This window comes from Onychostruthus taczanowskii, unplaced genomic scaffold (genome assembly GCF_017590055.1).
Source record: "Onychostruthus taczanowskii isolate IOZ18803 unplaced genomic scaffold, ASM1759005v1 scaffold48, whole genome shotgun sequence".
Classification (NCBI taxonomy): Eukaryota; Metazoa; Chordata; class Aves; order Passeriformes; family Passeridae; genus Onychostruthus; species Onychostruthus taczanowskii.
The window spans coordinates 4,629,584-4,649,086 of NW_024502347.1; the positions used below are offsets into that span (position 1 = coordinate 4,629,584).

Sequence of the window (19,503 nt, forward strand, 5' to 3'; positions counted from 1 at the left end):
AACTCATATTTTAACAAATAGTTAAGGTATGAGTCTCAATTCACGTTATTTGAAGTACATAACAGTTCAAAATTAATAAAATTTACATCTGCTATTTTTACACAAGCATACCTAGTTCCACCCTGCTGAAGGCTCAATGAGTTTTGAATGGCTAGAAATGGTAGCAGAACTTAATCCATATATAGCTGTTTTCACATTCATAATGACTGGATTTTCTGGAAGATAGTTTAAGATACATATTTTTCAAGCAAGCTAGCTTTAGTAAGTGCCAGTGACTGGCAGTCTAACTTTGATAACATCCAGGCTTATCTTTGCTTTTGATAGGTGTCAATAAGAGTGGAATTTCCCTCTGTCTGGAAAGTGTTGTGGTGGCATAAAATCATCTGTTTCACAGAAAGTCTCAGGAGTGTCATACATTTCCTTCTGACTTTTAAACACATCAGGGGCATGGATGTTTTGAGCCATCTTTTCTTACAAGATGCAACATTTTTTACTTTAGTGAATAACTCCATTTTATCTGTTGTTTTTCTGAGCTTGATTCCTTTCAAAATTTCACTTAGACACCAGACAAGATCTCTGTTTCTGCGTAAGCTCCAAGAGCAGGGTGACATAAAAAATTATAAAACTCCGTATCTATATTATACAGTTCCAATCTGCATTGCCTCCCCGCTGGAAGTAAAAATGAATATTTGGTAAACATTAAAAACCAAACACTCATGCCCACTTATATCTCAGGATACTCCATATACTCAGCAGCTGAAGTTATCTGATTCATTTTGTTTCCTTGGCTCTTAATATGACCTTTTATCTTCCCTCTTTCCAAATACTGACAAACACTATGCCAGAAGGATACTCTGATTCCTAAGGGATGAAACCACCAAAAACAGGTGCCTCTTCTGTCCCAACAGGATATCCAGAGCAGCACTATTTGCATTGTTTACTCATCTCAGCAGGGACTTGTAGAGACTGGATTCCTCATCTCACCCTAGGCTACTGATGCTCCCTCTCCTAGGCAAAGGGGATCTGCTATACCTGGAGAGGTTGAAAGAAAATGTTTTCTGAAAGTCTTCAGGTGCTGCAAGAAGGGTGGGTGAGGGGATGCTGGGGTAGGCCATGTGTAGGGATGCAAGCATCAGCTTCCTCTTAAGTTCATTCCATAAGTAAAACTGTAGTGAAATTTCAGTGGTCTGCTGATGTCAGGGTATGTGGGAGCAGAAGGGAGGAGATGGAAGGTAAATGACTGGAGGCAAGGAGGAGAGAAAGGAGAGAAGCCTGACTTAACTCAGCTGCTTCAAATTTATTCCTAACTTTTAAAAGTATCTAAATACTTGATGACGAAACATTTCTGGTACAAATGCTTTTGTAAGTCACATTCCTCCAGTTACTGCTATCTCTACCCAACACTAATGAACAAACATGTGAGAAAAACCAAACATAAAGGAAAAATTAAAAAAAAATAAATAAAAACCCAAACCAAACAAACATTAAAAAACTCTTCCCCCCCGCCCCCCCACCTCCCCAAACTAAAGGACTTAAAGGAAAAAAATCCTTAATTAGAAAGTTGCTGTTTGCTTCCCCTCACAACTTCCAACATGCTGCTATTGTCACATAAGTATTTACAACCTATAAAATACTGAACTCATGTAACAAAATTATTATTAAAGCAGTCCTATGTTTCTAATGGAGTGCGTGCTAAAAGTCCAGAAAAGCTAAACCAAATTTTACTGCTGTTCATATGAAATTCATATCCATTTTAGGAGTGGATAAAAATTATTGATATTTACATGGGTTTCTTAAGTAACCAGTATTATTTTTCCTTACAAATTCATTTCAGAAACATAACATTCCAATAGTATGTTAACAGAAGGAATTAGCCTGCAGTATTGTAAAGAAGAGGACCTAAAGAGTCCTTCAACAATTAAATGAATGTACCCATGTTCAAACAGTGTTTAGGACCTTGAAACCTCACACTGCCTTAGTGTGTGTTAGAAAAAAATTCTTAACAATATATTTATAACAGGAAACTTGAGTACCAAAATGTTGCCTCAAAAGAAGCAAAAACAAATAGTAAATTTTCTGAGTAATGATTCAAGTTACAAAAGCTCACTAGCATCATCTGGAAAAACACCAATATAAATATGTCTTTTGGATTTACTACTGATTGTATTAAATTACGTTTCTAAACATGAATTTTAAAATTGTCATAGGTCACAATCTCCTCAAAAGTAAAAATCAAAAAGACCTAGCAAAATCCAATAATTTCCTTAATGTTTAAAATTCAGATTTTGCCACAGCAAAAAAATAAACTATTTTATTTTAGGTTTAGACATGGGCACATACATATAGAAAGATTTATTTAATTATTATGCAAAAAATTATAATTTCAGCTACAAGTTTTTTCAATATATTATTAGTCTTAGCATATTTACAGTATTCTGGTCGTATAAACTGCAAGTACACAACAAGTTAACAATAGAATTTTCAATATTGGGTCAGTTTGAAATTACAGGACATTATATCAGTAGTAAACCCACCAAAAAAAGAATCATGCTGATGTAATCTTTTCCAGATGTTACCAGGACAACTTTGCAAGTATAAATTCCTATAAAGAACATTTCTATAGAGACATTTTTAGACTTTGACTTTGAACTACAGAGAGTTTGTCTTTTGCAAATCAGAATTATCTGTAGGAGATTAATTTGTTTCCCATTACAGTTTCAGATTTCTTCTTCATCCATAAAATTAACTGCAGTGAACTTCCAGGAGTAAAAAGCTGTCTTTTTTCAGGCTTGAATAAGAGGAGAAATAGTCACTTGTCCTGAAATCTGGCTACAATTAAACACATTGAAGAAAAATTAAAAGCTGTAAATGTAAAACTTTGGATATTTTGTTGTCATCCTTTGTTATACAAATACTTTACTATAAGAATAAACAATAAGTATGCATCACCTACATTTCACTAAACATCACAAAATGCTTAAAGTATTATATAAATAGACCACAAATATAAAATAAACAGGTAATGACAATATTTACCTTTTCCAACTGGGCATTTTTTTTTGATTTATACAAAAACTCCCCAACTGCCACAAAGACAGAAAGCACCAATCCTGCTGCCAGCACGATGAAGATTCCTCCAATATTCTGAACTCCCAAAGCACTGGCCTCTTTACTTTCCTCTTCTGGACAACCATTGCCTCTCCACCATTTCTCTTTCATCATGTGGAGCTTGCCTTCTTCCTGCAGCTGAAGAATTGCTATAGTGATCTTATCTCTATATGGAGAACCTGAAGAGAACACAGAGGAGAAATATTGCATGGTATATATTACATGAAATGTTATTTATTCCAAAAAAGAATAAATAATAGCTCATGAAAAACGATATCTTTTCACAGCCATAATAGTCAAAAAGTCATTTGCTTCTTGACACAATCACACTGGTCACATAAATACAAACCTGTTTGCTCACACAATTATATATCCCGAAAACTTGATCCAGCTGGTGTTGCCAGTAAGCCAGGCCACTAGATGCAACAATTCCTATCATATTTAGTCCCATGGTCTCAAACTTCTTCATGCCCAAATATTATACTCAGTCAAAGAGCATTCTTCTTTCAATTTTTTCAATTTTTCCCAATAAGTTTTTAAATGAGCTTCATTAGATTTAGTCTAATATACGTAAATCTACAGGCTGTTGCCTCATAGCTTGCTAATATAAAGCTAATAAAAGTTCTCATATTTAATTAACACTTCATCCTGCCACTTTATTAAACAGGGGAGAAACAATTTATGCTTCAGGATCAACCCACAAAAGTCCTTATTTGATAGATTTTCAGGCACTTAAAACACCTTTCAGCAAGCACTTATTAACAGTACCAGGTATCAAGAAATTCAGAAGGATAAGATTCAGTGTGTCTGGATAACAAGGATGTAAATTCTCATATTTTGATTTATTTCTTTCTCATAATTCATTATTTTAAAATGACATGATAATTTTGTAGCTTTTGAACATTTCAGTATTTCAAAGGCTGGTGTCATATCTTTGCATGTAATCTTTTTTCTTTACATTGTGCATAAGGGCTTCTCAATGGGTATTTTAAAATGTACATTGATAATTGAATAATGGCAATGAAGAAAGTTCTTATTTTCTGAATGTTAGAAAGTAAATCATGTCAGTTAGAAGTGCTTTCTCTGTTAAGACTTGTGCAATGTTTAAGTAGAGAACAAAGCCATCATTTTTCTTGTCCTTTGAAAACAGAAACAAAAGACTCTTCATTAAAGTGGTTAAGAAATCTCAGGAAAGGGAGAAAAAGAGTAGATGAAAAGGCATGGCATCCCCTCTTTTGGTTGCTATGAATGCAATTCTATAATGCATCCCTCCTCTTTTTCTCTCTATCATAATAATGCTACTTACTGGCTATAGATTTTAGGGTTTCTTTCAGCTGAGTAATAAAATACATTTTCATTAACTTTTTACCTTTGGAAAAAATCCTCTGTATCTGCTAGAGAGATGCTGCCTGTTTAACTATTTAATACACTGTGATCAGCTCTGAGGAGCTGAAGAAATGCATGGATAAGATGTTTTATAGTATTAAAACTATTGGAAAACATGCATACTTTTTTAAAAATTTCTTTTAACTTATTCTATATTTCTTCAAATTCTTTTTACATATCTAGAACTTATCCTGAGAAGAAAGCTTATAACAAAGAGCTGCTGTTCCAATACAGAACATAGAAAGAACTGCTAATTACAAAATACAAAAGCACCTTTTCCTTCACTCAAGAATAAAAGATGTGAAGAGCCATCCTCAAAGTATTTAAATTGCAAGGACTTGTGCATTTATCATCTATGCTTAGAAAAGGATGATGTTTTGTGCTAGGAGGTAAACTGTGTTTGCACTGGACCATACAGGAAGCATAAAAAAGGAAAACAAACTCTTTCTACTCTCTTGTGCATTCAGGGGCCTAAGTCACACCATTTCAGACCATCCTGATTATGCTGGAATTCTGCAAAGCCCTATACTTGACATGTTGCTTCAGTCAGATGGAAGAAGGAAGTGATTAGTCCACAAGAGCCTGGGGAAATATAAGTGCATTCTGTAATCTTTTGGGGATATTTTCAACATTACACTGCATATAAATATTTAACAACAACAACTTAAATAACATTAGATTCAGAGAAATAGTCTTGGACTTAGTTTAAGCTGTCTTCTGATCTGACAGGCTGCTTTCTAATTAAACTCATTTGCATTTTGTTTCTACACTCTCTGTTGGTCTAAATATAGTGAGTACCATCTATTCTTCATGTATTATTTATATTTTCTGGGGATCAGATTTTTACACTTACAATTCTAATCTATTTGAAGCAGTTAAAAATTAATTAACTGAGGAATTCGTGGACAGAAACAATAAAGCATGGCCTAATACAGGCTACAATTGCTTAAGTTTATGGAGGTTGCATTAGAAACACACAGCTAATAGTGTTTAAGTTCAATAGTATTTGTATTAATGTTGGTGGTTTGCAAAATTTTGCACAAATAATTCTGGAATGGATTACAGGGCCTTTCTATTGCAATGTTTATATTTGTTATACCTTATTATCCTGTTTAATAAGTGATCCTGTCACAAGTAAGGATCGATGTGGGATGACAAGCATTATATATGGCTGCTGTTAAATCAAGCATTTAAAAATTTATACCCATGTAAAAGCTAGCATTGAATGCTGTAGTTCTATTCCAATTCTGAAGGACTTAGAATGTTCTAAATTCATAGGTTTTCATTTTGCAGCAAATATTGAGTACACCTAATGATCTGACACTTTGAGAAAAGGAATTTTTTAATTATGTTTATACTGACTCAAGTAGACAATTCAGACAATTCTGTTTATACTGACTTAAGAGAACAAAGGAAGCATATGAACAGTATTCTTTCTTCTGACTAGATTTTCTCCCAGCTTTTTTTTCTCTTACAAACAGGACTGCAAGTCCCAGCAATGGAAAATCCACCCAGAAGCGCCTGAAGTGGCTAAAAGTATCACAGACACTGTGAATGACAAAGGCAACATAAAAAGTAAGAATCAATAAATAGAGAATGTGATCAAGGCACCCAGATTACACTCTGGATGCAACAGCTGTTTTTCCTGCAGAACTGAAAAATGTTAGCAAGTAAATGCAAAAGATTTCTGACATTTTCAGGTAATTTTCCCTATCACTCTCATCACATGAATGAAAGATGATTGAAGCCCTACAATGAGGTGTTGTAAGAAGCCCATGTCCTGCTTTTTATATTTTTAAATCTAAAGTGTTTAATATAATTTTGTTTAAATCCTCATTAAAGAGAATTTAGTGTTCAAAACAAAAGAAAAAAAGCCATAAAAGTGAAATAGAAACTCTAACACTCACAGACAATATATATGAATTTGCAAAATTCATACCTAGTATGAATAAGAGTGAAGTAATAAAGCATAAGAAAAAAAGAAAGAAAAATAAAGAGAGAATAAAGCTCTGAAACATGAGGAAATAGAAACTTCACATCTCAACCTTCAATATAAAGAAAAAGGAGTTGAAAAAAACCCCCATCTTTCAAGTATGTGCAGGGGGAGGAACAGGGAGGGAAGAGAGACTGATTTTTAACATGCTCTTCCAAAATCAGAGGAAAAAACTGAGTGCATAGTATTCCAGTGTGTGAAGAGAAAGGCAAAAGACCAGTACGGAAATATCTGAATTTTTCTTCCCTCTTTTTTATTGGTTTCTACCTCTTTTATTTCCCTATCAACTGATTATTTATTACCATGACAAACTGAGACTGGAGGATCTACAGAATATAATCTGTAAATTATTTGTTGATCCTATTCTAACTTCTGTTTACAGGAATGAGAATTTCTGCCAGAATAATTTTAAACCCTTCTGTTATAGATTATAGAGATGTTTCTTCCTTCCTGCACAAGTTCAACAACCTCAAGAGGGGAAGCAATAATTTCTAGTTGCAGTTACCTGCTTACAAAAGTTTACAATAAAAATTAATATTTGCATAAAACACCTTTTTTAAAGCATCTCTACAAAACTATCAGTCTCCCAGAGTTACTGCAGAAGCTATACACAGATATGTTTTCTGCCCTTAAGTCTCAGTATGTAAAGATTTATGCACATAATGATATGTTTAAACATAAATTATGAACACATAAGCTTTTTATATTGAGGCTTCACTGCATACAGATTAGTATTTTGGAATTCTGCTGATCTAACTGGTCTTGAAAATGCTTCCTACTAGATTTTAACTTAGTAAAATCTCCTGCCTGGTTACTTTCAGTCTGTTTTACTCATTCTATCATATGAAAGCAGTTGGAGCATATTGGGACATACAGAACTGATTTTGACTTTAAGTAAATCAAAAGAAAGAGCAGCATTCTGTTAACTCCTTTGATAGGAAAATTTTGAGCCAGGAAATTTTTTGCTCCATCATGCCAGGGCCATTTTATCAAAAGAAATGACTATGAATTGCCTAATGCTTTTAAATATGTCCACAAAACATACTTATATGTTACTTTTGATTTTCTAGATAAGAAAAATACATTCTGACTACACAGAGACCATCTTTTATTTCTGGGATTTTTTTTTCTTTTGTTATTCATAATCCGAAGACAGTTCTATTTATCTGGCAACATTATTTCATATTCTGTGTACTTGGTCTAAGCAAAAGACAAAGATTGTTAGGAATACACCACCATATTCAGAACCTAGGTACAAAATTTAGATAATTTAGAACTTCTTTCAGTAGTAAAATATTTATGGGAAGGATAAAGCCACATATAACAGGAAAGATATCTAGGTTTGAGGTGGTATGTGACTAGTATGCAATGAGCAAAACAACCAGTTCAAGTTCTAGTTTTACCAGTTGAAAGGAAAAAGCACCAAACTCAGAATGGAAGAGTTCTGTCTTATTTCTTTTGAGTTCGTTTTTCAGCATGAACCCATTCCTGTTGTGATTATGCCATCTTGATCTATCTATCCCAAAAGTAGTTTGTGTGTAAATGCAATATACTGCCATCACAGTCTCACTCCAGTGTAAGCATGCCTGAAATTTCCATAAGAATGCTGATTAACACCATTTATACTACTGGGAATGGCTGAATCATTTAAGCTTCACATAACAACATCTCTCTTATCCAATCACTTAGCTCTGTCAAGAACCACAATCTAAATGGTCTGCCACCAAACTGCTTGCATGCTTAGTGATATCATGCTTGAAAGTTTTGAGGTTTTTATTGTTCTACTATCCCTGCCCATCTGTTACTATGGCAAAGGTTTCCTTTTACTTTTACAAGACAAAATTCAGCTCAGTCCTTTGGAACAGACATTCCTTCCTAGGAGATAACTGTCACACACTCTGTGGAGTTCAGTTTCTCACAAGTGTCATGCATACTGCGCTCATGGGCATGGCAGAAACAGCATGGGAGGTTTACACCTAACTGTGGAGTAGATGTTCAGATTATGAGGAACCATGGAAAACTATTTCCTACAGCCTCATACATCACAGGGACTGAAAAACCTTCCAGGAATCTAGAATATAGTCAGCCCTCAGTCATAAAGACTGACAGTCACAGTTATTACATGCTGTAGGAAAGTATTAGGTGCTAGCTATAGGAGAAGCACTTATTTTATCACCACAGAAATGTTTTTGTTTTAAAAGTTACAGCCACCTCAGCTCCCTAACCCTCTTTATCTTCTCTAAGCAGGATGGGGAGGAGGCAACAGAAAGAAGGGTCAATGTAGCTTGGTTCATTCTTCCTATCTGTGGGTTCTAAAAACTCCAAGAAATATACGAAGAAAGAAAAGGAATACTATCAGTTCCCATTCCCTGGCTCCATTTTCAAAATCAACTTTTTGATGAAAAAAATAATTGTTTGTAGGTTCTTATTTTTAACCCAGACACTTTCTGCTACATTAGGATTATAATACTTTAATACTAGACATGGAGTAAACAGAAAATATTCATTAAATTGCTGTTATTTTAATGAAAAATCCTCAGTAGATGTTTAGCAGTCTAAACTACCCCGTATCTAAATTAAAACTGCAAACATTCAAAACAAAATCCAAACCAAACCTGCTCACTACACCTTTACTTACATACATACATACATACATATATATATATGCATGTCTGTATACACATATAAATATATTAATCTTTGAGCTACATGTATAGCTTGGAAAAGATAAGTTTCTGGTAAATCAGGGAGGACTTAAAATCAGTATTTTATGTTAAATGTAATCAAGACACTTTCTCAGGTGTTCTCTAATTGTTTTCACTTCTTCACACTCATAACCATTCCCAACTGAGGCTAATTTCTAGTCATTTCTTCATGGAACCACTGTTTTAAAGTTCATGTAGGTATATAAAGCTGAAATGTAACCAAGATGGTTGATGTAGCTGAGATTTGTTACATATTATTTTCCCAGACATAAATATGCAAAATAATTGATATAAAAGTTAGATGAATATTTGGGAGTTGGAAGTACAGTAGCCATTAAGTAATTCTCAGTCCATAAGTACTTATTGTTTTAGGACAGGGAAAAGAACATACTTAAAAATATTAATTTGCAACTAGATTAAAACATATCAATCCTCCACAGTGAGTATATTATAAAACAAAACAAAACAGGATAATGGTTGCCTATAATGAATGATTAAAATAAGACATGAAAATAACAACTTTAATACTAAAAACACAGTTTCTTTTTGTAGTACCAAGATAACCTGAACAAAATGAAGATGTTTATGGATTTTTTTTACTGTTTTAAATACCCAGATCATGATTAAATTATTTTATTAGCCTTCCAGCTATATCTTTTTTTTGACACAGGTTAGTTTTTTTCAGACACTCCTCAAACTATCATTATAAACGGCTTTAAAGTGCATCTCTTAGATTTAACAAATGAGTGACAGTAACATTTTTCACAGACACTTCATGCTTTTTAAAATCAAAAAAAAATTGAAAATATCATTATCATAATACATTATTATCTCTCTACCCCAGTTGAATTGCACAGCTGCAGAATGGAAAGATATCTTTGTTGAAACATCTAGTGAGAAAATCAATTATATCATTTTTTGCCACAGATAATAGTATTTGATATTTGTACAGTGCTTTCTTTTTTCAATTCACCTTGCAAATCTGTGACACTTACATATGAATGGTTTGCAAATATAGCCTCCTTTGAAAGAAATATTTGTCTAACACTATCCAACAATAAACAGATGAATTAACAAAGCCTAATGAAATTCTACAAGTGTTTCTGGAATATGTGAAGATTTTGGTCAGGCAGATAAGATTATGTTGAAAGACAAGTGTAAGGTCATAACAAAACTGTCCCACCCAAAAACTCATTTCACACTTTTGCAGAACACCCCAATCCTTTGGCAAGCTATAAGGGAAATTCTCTAAACAATTAATGTCTTGCTATTAACTGTTTCATCATGGGTATGAGCTGAGGTGTGAAGTGGCCTTGCATGCATCTAACTGCAAACCATGGAAACACCATGTGCTGGGATGTTATACACCAATTTTTTTTAATTAAGGGCAATGAATCAGGCCAGAGAAATTTTAAATTTGTAGATGAGTCTTTGCCAATCCAATCCGTAGACTCATGGAATCATAGAATCATTAATTTTGGAAAAGACCTCCAAGATCATCAAGTCCAGCGTTTGACCAAACACCACCTTGTCAACCAAAACATGACAAAAAGTACAACATCCTGTTGTTCTGTGAACACTTTCAGGGATGGTGATTCCACAACTTCCCTGGACACCTCATTCCAGTACTTGCCACTACTTCCAGCAAAGAAATTCTTCCTCATGTCCAGCCTGAACCTCACTTGGAGAAGCTTGAGGCCATTTCCCCTTGTCCTGTTAGTTGCCTGGGAGAAAAGGCTAATCTTCTTGAAGGTCTCCCCTAAGCCTCATTTTATCCAGGCTAAACAACCCCAGCTGCCTCAGCTGCTTCTCATCTGACTTACTCCTAGACCATTTACACAGCATATGTGAACACCATACGTTATGGTCCTAGGCACAACAACATCAACATGAAGTTTGAATAATGTCTTTGCTTTGTTTATATCTGTTTGGTAAGTTCCTACTAGAAGCCCCTTCTCTAAGGCAGAGTCAGCTCACAAACACTACAGGATGCTAAGTGTTTTGGCAATTCCTTGTTGATAAAAAGCTCAGTCTCAGCATGGCTTCCAGAAGTGATTCAACATGCTTGTAATCCTGAGGCAACAATAAAAAACAGTTCTTTCATCAAATATGCTAGTTACATATTCTTACATTTCAGAAATAATAAATTAACTGCTCAGGCAGTTGAAATTCTCAAATTAGTTTCAATACATGGATTGACCTGCATAAAAATAAATAATATGTATCTCTTTTTTTTCACTATGTTCAACTAATGAAGACAAATGTATTAATTTGTTTTAGTTATAAGAGAACTGAAGCTCAGCACTTTTATGCATGTATAAGTGATGAATATTACAGTTCATATTGTATGAAGGATTACAGACTAAGTGCAGGAAAGCATAAGAAAAAGGCATTCTGTCTTGGTACATGGCTTCCTATTTATTTCTGCAGAGATGGATTTGTTTATACGTCTCATCTCCAAGGACCGGTAAAAAATTCTCATATTATGTAATATATGTGGTCTGATGGTAACAAGTAGCTTCAAAAGATCTAGGGTGTCTTAACCATAAAAACAAATTATTGCATAGAATTATTATTATTATTATTATTATTACTACTACTACTTTTGTTCTTGGAAACTATAGGCAATAGGAAGATGTTTGCATGTCATGTATTCATATTCAAAGTGATTTTTCTTTTTATTAACTAAGGGTATATGTATACATATACATAAGAAAATATGTACAGTTTTTAATTAGAGTTCTGGACTATGAGTTGGAAACTTTTCTGCAGGAGCAGTACTTTACAACAGCTAACAAAAGTGGCTCAGATATCTTGTGTCCCACACAGTATCAGCAGGAAATAGCTGCAGATTCTGAAATCACAACAGTGATTAAATCGACTGCCAATGTTGATTTGGTTTCATACTTTACAGAAGAAATCTGGGAATACGTTAGTAAAAATGAAAATTTTAAACTTCCAAACTGTTTACTATTTTCAGATATGCAGAATTTTGTTTCAGTTACATCAACCAAGTGTATTTTTAAAAATTTCAGGGACTAAATTGATACATAATTTACCTGTTATTCCTTTCAGTTTTGAAACTGCTTTTTGAAAGGTTTCTGTATCATTCCTATCTGTGACTATGCTGGTTTTACATAAATATATTTAATCATAGATGTGTAAAAATAATGGACCTTCTGTTTACCCACCAGTGTCAGACACAACAGAGTTACTGGAAGAGTAGAAGCAAATCTCACTGTCGTGGTTTGACCAGGAAGTGAAGCTTTGGGAAGTTATGGTCAAACCAATCAGTGGCCAGATTTTAAATTGGCACCTGGTGTGGCCACTGGGGACCTGGATACGCCTCTGAGAACACACAGGGGTTAAAAGCAGAGCATTCCCAGAGAGACTTCCTCTTTGGTGTCCAGCAGGGGAGCGGATTGGGTCTCCTGCCCGCCCCAGCTGTGTCTGGGTGGGGGAGGGGGAGGCCATGCGGTCTGAGAGAGAGAAGCCAGAGCCTGCAAGATGCAGGGGTGGAGGAGTCCTGGGATGGTTTGGGCAGCCCCCCTCGGGAGAGAATGATAAAGACTGTGCAAGCTGGAACACTAACTGTGTCTCTGTGGAACCTGGGATGTTCTTTTTCTTTTATTTCTTCAAACAAGACAACATAGAATTCTGATTTTAGAACATTGTTTAATGATTAAGAGAGGTAACAAAAATATTTAAGAAAAAAAAGTCCTGCCTGTGTCTTCTGGAAAAAAAATCTAAAGTTAAGTTCTGCATTGATCACTGACTGCCAAATGTACGCATTAGTGGAAATAAATGTACCAGTAATATTCAGTGCCAGTCATTGTGCTCACTAGCATTGTTTTCTAGTCTTGCCTGAGATTTAAGGAAAGTTTTCAAAACGACTCTTCAAAATATGTCACCTTTTAAGTTTGGTGGAGGTGTGTAAAGAGAATTATGTCAGAAAGCAGCCTTAGCTACAGCAAGGACTTAACTTCAAAGAGTAAGGAATATTTATAAACACCAAACAGTTACTTTTGAAAGGATCCATGGGATCCTTTTTTTTCTTTTAATGTTTTAGTATTAGCCAGTATTATAATTTCTTGTGGCTCTCTTGCTTCCATAATGTTCTTTGATTCTTAGCCTAGACATCCAGGAGAAGAGAAAAAAAAAAAAAAAAAAAAAAAAAGAAGCACCAATGTGAAGGGGATGATGCTCAAGTTTTGCAAACTTTGAGATAGAATGAATGCAAATTATTGGGAAAATAACAATTTCAAACATATGGAAAAGTCACTTAGCTCTCTTCTGCGCTGTATCCACTCACATCTGTTAAATTGCAACTGTTTTGTTTCTGTTACTGAGAGAAACATTAGACCTTTTTGAAGCTACAAGAAAGCAGGGAAGGCTCTCAGGATGTCTTCAGAGTCAGCCTAACAGCTGCCTGTGGAGAAATCCCATTTTCTCTTCCACATCCCTGTTTGTCTACTATCACTGTTTCCTTCATACTATGAATACTTCTGGCCTCATTAGCAGCTATGTAGACAAATATGAAGCAAAATAATTTCATGAAAAAAAAAGATGAGCATTATTCTGCTGGCTTAGTTCACCAAAGCAGCTCAAATAGCTGTCAGTTTTTGCAAAGTGCAGCAACCCTATGGCAGTTTGACATGACAGTGAAACTTCAATCTTACTTTTGTATTCACATATGTTAGAGATAGAACTGTTATGCCTGGGGAGATTTGTTTTATTTGGTTTGTTGGTTGGTTTTGGGTCTTCTTGTTAGTTTTATTTTTTGTTTTTTTTTGTTTTTTTTTTAATTTAAGAAATAATGTGGTTCACAAAATCAATCTTTAAATCCTTCCTATCCCTGTTGTTTCTAACAGAAGTATATTACAACCAGAGGAACAGGCTGAAAATGTGCAGGAATGTTTGTGCAAATGTGCTGGAACGGAGAAAAGCACCATAGAATGGAAGCAGTAGGCATGTAAAAGTCTCTTGTCAAACACTTCTCTAGGTAAAAAAGTCTTTCCTTCAAATCTGTCCTCAAAAAGGAGTTGGAAAAGCAACAAAGAACTTCATCTTCTTACCAAGAAGAAAACACTTTGTCAGAACTGAACACTGTAAGAATTGAAGTAAAGTAATTGGTCTGATTATCTACATTAAAACATACTGGGAATACCGAAGTAAGTTGAAAGCACTCAGTGATTAAAATCCAGCACCCCAAACCAGTCCTTTCGGTGTATCTAGTAACCTTCTCTAAGTGTAAAAGCAAACAGAAATAAAATGAGGAAAAAAAAGGACAAGGGAGAAAAGGAAAAGCGAAAGGGAAAGAAAAAAAAAAGAAAAAGAAATTTACTGTATAAAAATGGCATCAAAGGAATAAAACAGACCAGAACAGAACAGAATATTTCAGTATAAAGGGACCTACAAACAATCATTTTGTCCAACTACCTGACCAATCCAGGGCTGACCAAGTAAAAGCACATTGGTTAAGGGTATTGTGCAAATGTCTTTTGGAAAATGATAGGCTTGGGGTATCAACCACCTCTCTAGAAAGTACATTTCAGTGTTTGACCCTCCCTCTGGATAAAGAAATGCTTCTTAATATCCAGTCTAAACCTCTCCTGGTGCAGCTTTAAACCATTCCCACACATCCTGTTCATATATGCTGTTGGTCTGGTCTTTTAAAAGCTAGACCAAACATAGGGGACAAAATCCTACACATCTATGATGTAGGATGATGAAGTGCTAGTCATACATTTATAGGGCATTTACTCTTATTTTACCTACTTTTTATTTTGCAGGCAAGCCCCAAAAGTAAACTAATTTTTATACATTTACAAAAAAAAAAAAAAAAAACCAAAAGAAAACCAAAACAAAAAATACTCAAAAAACAAAACAAAAACAAAATAAAACAAATAAAAAAACAACACAAACCCCCCCCAAAAAAATCCAAAAAACCCCCCAACAAACTACCAAAAAAACCAAACAAACAAAAAAAAAAACAAACAAAAAAACCCCCAAAACACACACACACACACACAAAAAAAAACCCAAAAAACAACCAGTCTAAAAAATCCATGTGGAATAATAAATGCAGCAGGGATGGAGGCTGGCTAAACTCTAAGGGGAGAGTTAAAACTATTTTTTTCACTTGCCGTTGCATATTTAGGAAATGAATAATTTGTTTGCTTGTATTTTTAATACATTAAGCTATTGTATTTGAAATTACAAACATCTATTAAAAGATCTGTCTTGAGTAATTTATATGCCCCACTGTGCCTGATTTAAAATTTTCTCCATTTGGAAACATGCCCTTAAAAAAAGGCAGATAGTGAAATATTTTGTAAAATACCTGCATTAAGAACATGGTCAGGTCAGCTAAAAAATTCTCTATTGTAATATAAATACTTTTACTGTGAATACTTCTTATAGGTCACTCCCTAGAGACAGAACAGGTAATATAAATCAGCTGAATCTATACATAGTTACAGGATACAACATGAGAATTAACTGTTACACATTCACTGATTAAACAATTTATTTGTTTAAATTCTCTTTGAATCCAGCAGCCTATCTCTGAGGTAGGAATAATGCTATTTTATTTAATTTATTAATGGCTTACATAAATATAAATAATTAATTAAGCCATATTCCTAGAGAAGATATCAAGTAGCAGGTCATAAATTATTGTCTGAAATTCTTTTTTTTTCTGCAGTGGAATCTTTAATTTAAGTGAATGGAGTGTGAAATACTCTTTCTAGATTCTGTGACTGATGAAATTATATGAATTATACTGTCTTCAAACAGCATTTTAATTACATGCTACACAGCTGACTGAAATCTGAAAAAATTACAAAAGAAAGGAACTAACCCCACTCTTGGGTCTGATTTTACAAAAATAAAATTTTTAAATGTTAAGATTGGTTACATTATGCAAAAATCTATAAAGAAATTTCTACACATAAGTGATGTGCATATTACATTAGTTGGCCAAAGAGATTTTTTAAAATTCATATGTGAGTGGGCACAATTTTGAGAATCTCTTAGAACAATGTACTGTGAAAACTATGGCTTTTTTGTGAGAGGTAAAAATGTCTGTAAGAAAAGACATTTTATTGGATATTTCATTTGAATTTACAGAAAAGAAAACTTCATTGAAAAAGGCACCTGTGAATCAATAGAACATGAGAACCTTGAAGTTTTGTGTCATGCTTTGGATTTAAGTGACTATGCTGATATCTGGGGCCAGCAGAACAACGCGTTTCTGCTGGAATACTGTTGATTTTACTCATACATTTTTCTTTTTGACATGTGAGGTATAACTTGCTTGCAACACAGTAGTTGCCAATTTTCTATTGTGAATTTATAAATATCCCCCATGCAGATCTATTTTATGCACTTATACAAATTAATTTTCATAACTGTATCCGTGTTACTATGCAAGTTATTGTAACTTTTTGTAATGGGTATTTATGTAATACCAATCTTGGCAATGAAATGCTGGAAATGTTGACCCCAAAACACATCACTTTACATCATTTGCATCCTGAGAGATGTATTTTTTGCCCATGCACAGTGAAGAGTCTATATAGCCAGGGGACTGAAGTTTTTGGGGTTTTTTTAAACAATTTTTGCGTTAACAATTAGCTTTCAAAGATCTAAATGTTAAACCCTTTCTCAGGGTATCTTGGTAGTCCATCAATGTGGAAGTGCCAGGGACACAAAGAGTGATATGCTCTAGAAGAGTCAGAGTTTGATCTACTTGACCACAGCTAGTGAAGAGTTACTCAAAAAACCTTGCAAAAGTTAAGAAAGTCATGTAACATATTCAAAGATTCTTCTCATCATATTTTGCAACTGAGGCATTATTGATATTAATAGCAGAATTTGATTGTATTAACTGCAAAGGAATAAAGGATAAAGAAGTGGGTATTTCACCTTTTTCTCAATTTTTTTTTTGCCTCACCATTGTCAGGTGTTTTAGGAACCTTACTGCTACACCACTACAGCCCCTCTTAATCTAATTTTGCAATTTCCTGTAGCTCAGCAACAGATAAACATTACAGAAATGACTAGCTCTAATTTCTTCTGTGCACCATATCTATACACTGCTTTCCACTTTGTATTTCTTAAGAGCTAGAAGAAATTTATGCAATTTTAAAGATTACTTACACACACCATTTGTCATTTTCAAAATGTCAAAGGCATTACTTTGCATATATCTCCACACACACAGAGTTCGTCTGGCATATACCGACAGGATACTCCTCATCTGCCACGTAAAGGCAGATGATCTGAAAGGTGCATGCTCAGTAGATCTATTCATGTGGAATCAGTTCCAAATATTCACTTGTCAGCCATCTATGTGCTCCAGGTTCAACACTGAAGCAAATGGCAATTCAGAAGAAAATCTGCCCAAGCCAGATGGGAAGTAGCCTGCTGTCAAACATGCTGAAGAGAAAGAGGAACTTATAAAAGAAATAAGAACCTGAAACACCATCCCAGAGAAATGAAGTATGATTTTTCCAAAAGATTATTTCAACTATGTTCCTTCCAACTGGAAAGCAGAAAACTGAAAGGGGAAAAAAAAAAACCCCAAACAAAAACAAAACAAAAAAATACCCAAGAAAAGGAGAAAGTAGCTTCACAGAATATTAAGGCTTTAACATAAAGTACATAAAAGCTACATTTCTAACCTTCCATGTGGCTCACATTAGCAATTCTGTTAATAAATATTCATTATAACACAGCATTTGTCACTTAATATTACTGTGTTTTACAGCATGCTGACCATAGGAAATTCACATTAACAGTGTTTCAGTATGACATAAAAAGTAGATTGCTGGATAGTCCAGGTTGTCTTGAAAATAATGCTATAATATATTTGATAGGATGACCATAAGCATTTGGATGTATCATAAACATTTAGGAACTCACTGCAACTGTAAATTTAGGCCCAACAATTTACCCAATTGTAAATTTGGGCCCAAGAACCCAAATTTTAAACAAGCATGATGATGAAATGGGAAATTGAAACTACTGGAAATGATAATAAACACTTTAGATTATCTGTAATGGAAAGCATAAGTTACCCTGCATACCCAAAGTGTTTGTTCTCCCTCCCTCCTCCTCTCCACTCCCCCTTTGTTAATTGTCTTTTTGTGTCTTTTTACTCTCTTTTTATTTCCCTCCTTCCCATCCCTCATTCCTCCCATGAACATCAATATTGGATGATGAGGTGAATGCCTCTACAAAGACAAATTCCAACCACTAAAAGACACTCATGTGCATTTCTAATAGATAACTGTGGGTAATATCAATACATATTATTATCATATGATAGAAATTAGAAAGCAACTATACACCATGCTGACAAAAATATGCAAATAATTTTCCTCGCTCTCACATTCACCAATGAAGAACACACACCTGGCAAAATAGTGCCTCCTGATAAAACATGCCAGAATAAAGCAAATAAAAACCCCTTGCATGTGGATCTTCAAACTGGAAGATTAAAAAAAAAATCAAAAGAAATGTTCTTTAGCGGAGTAACTATTATACTCTTGGTTACAATGCTATAAGCAATGTTGTAAAGATAGACAACAAAACAAACAACCCATTACAAGGTCTGCTCCAAAATATCAGTTGCTATAAGACATTTCATCCCAGGTCTGTTGTTCTCTTTTCCTTATAAATCAAGGTTTTTTTAGCCTAGCATCAGAAGTGGCTGAGTGAAAATGCATTCTGGTGCATACAAAACTTTAATTTAAAAACTTATACCATGAGAACCAGTCATTGTATGCACAGTTTGCCGAATTGACTCTCCCTAGTTTATATTTCACTGCTGCAAATATACCACAAAGAATTCTGCTTTGCATCTCAAGTATCACTGTATCTTGTTGATTTTAAACATGTGCTGATTCTGACAATCCTATTTTGAGCCAAAAGTACATTGTTTCCAATTTCCTTCCTCAAAGTTGCATTTTAGCAATCTAAACTTTCTTTACTTCACTAATGCTTTTAGAGGAAATAAAATAATAATGTAAAGTCTTAATTTGCTTCTTCAGTTTTTTGGGGTAGGAATTGATACCCATGTACTTCCTGATCCACTCACTGGTTTTTGGGGGTTTTTTTGTTGTTTTTTTTTCTTCCTAATCTTGTGCAACTTTCTTCCTCAAAATTTAAAATATTAACACCATGAGCAGAGAACCTTTACTGCAGTACTCTAAACTGGTGCTATATTGCTTGGTTGCATTTTCCAAGTGATTATCTTGTCATAAACTGATAGAATATTTTTCTGCTGGGAAAGCTTTTAGATTT

General features: G+C 34.2%; 1 protein-coding gene across 1 annotated transcript in view; it reads right to left on the reverse strand.

Annotated features, from left to right (window-relative positions):
* GRIK2 (glutamate ionotropic receptor kainate type subunit 2) overlaps window positions 1-19,503 on the reverse strand; it is a 347,507-nt gene that overhangs the window by 12,258 nt on the left and 315,746 nt on the right. The window contains exon 15 of the mRNA XM_041414905.1: window positions 3,037-3,287. Within this exon, the coding sequence (XP_041270839.1) occupies window positions 3,037-3,287 (251 nt within the window). The remainder of the gene's footprint in view (window positions 1-3,036; window positions 3,288-19,503) is intronic.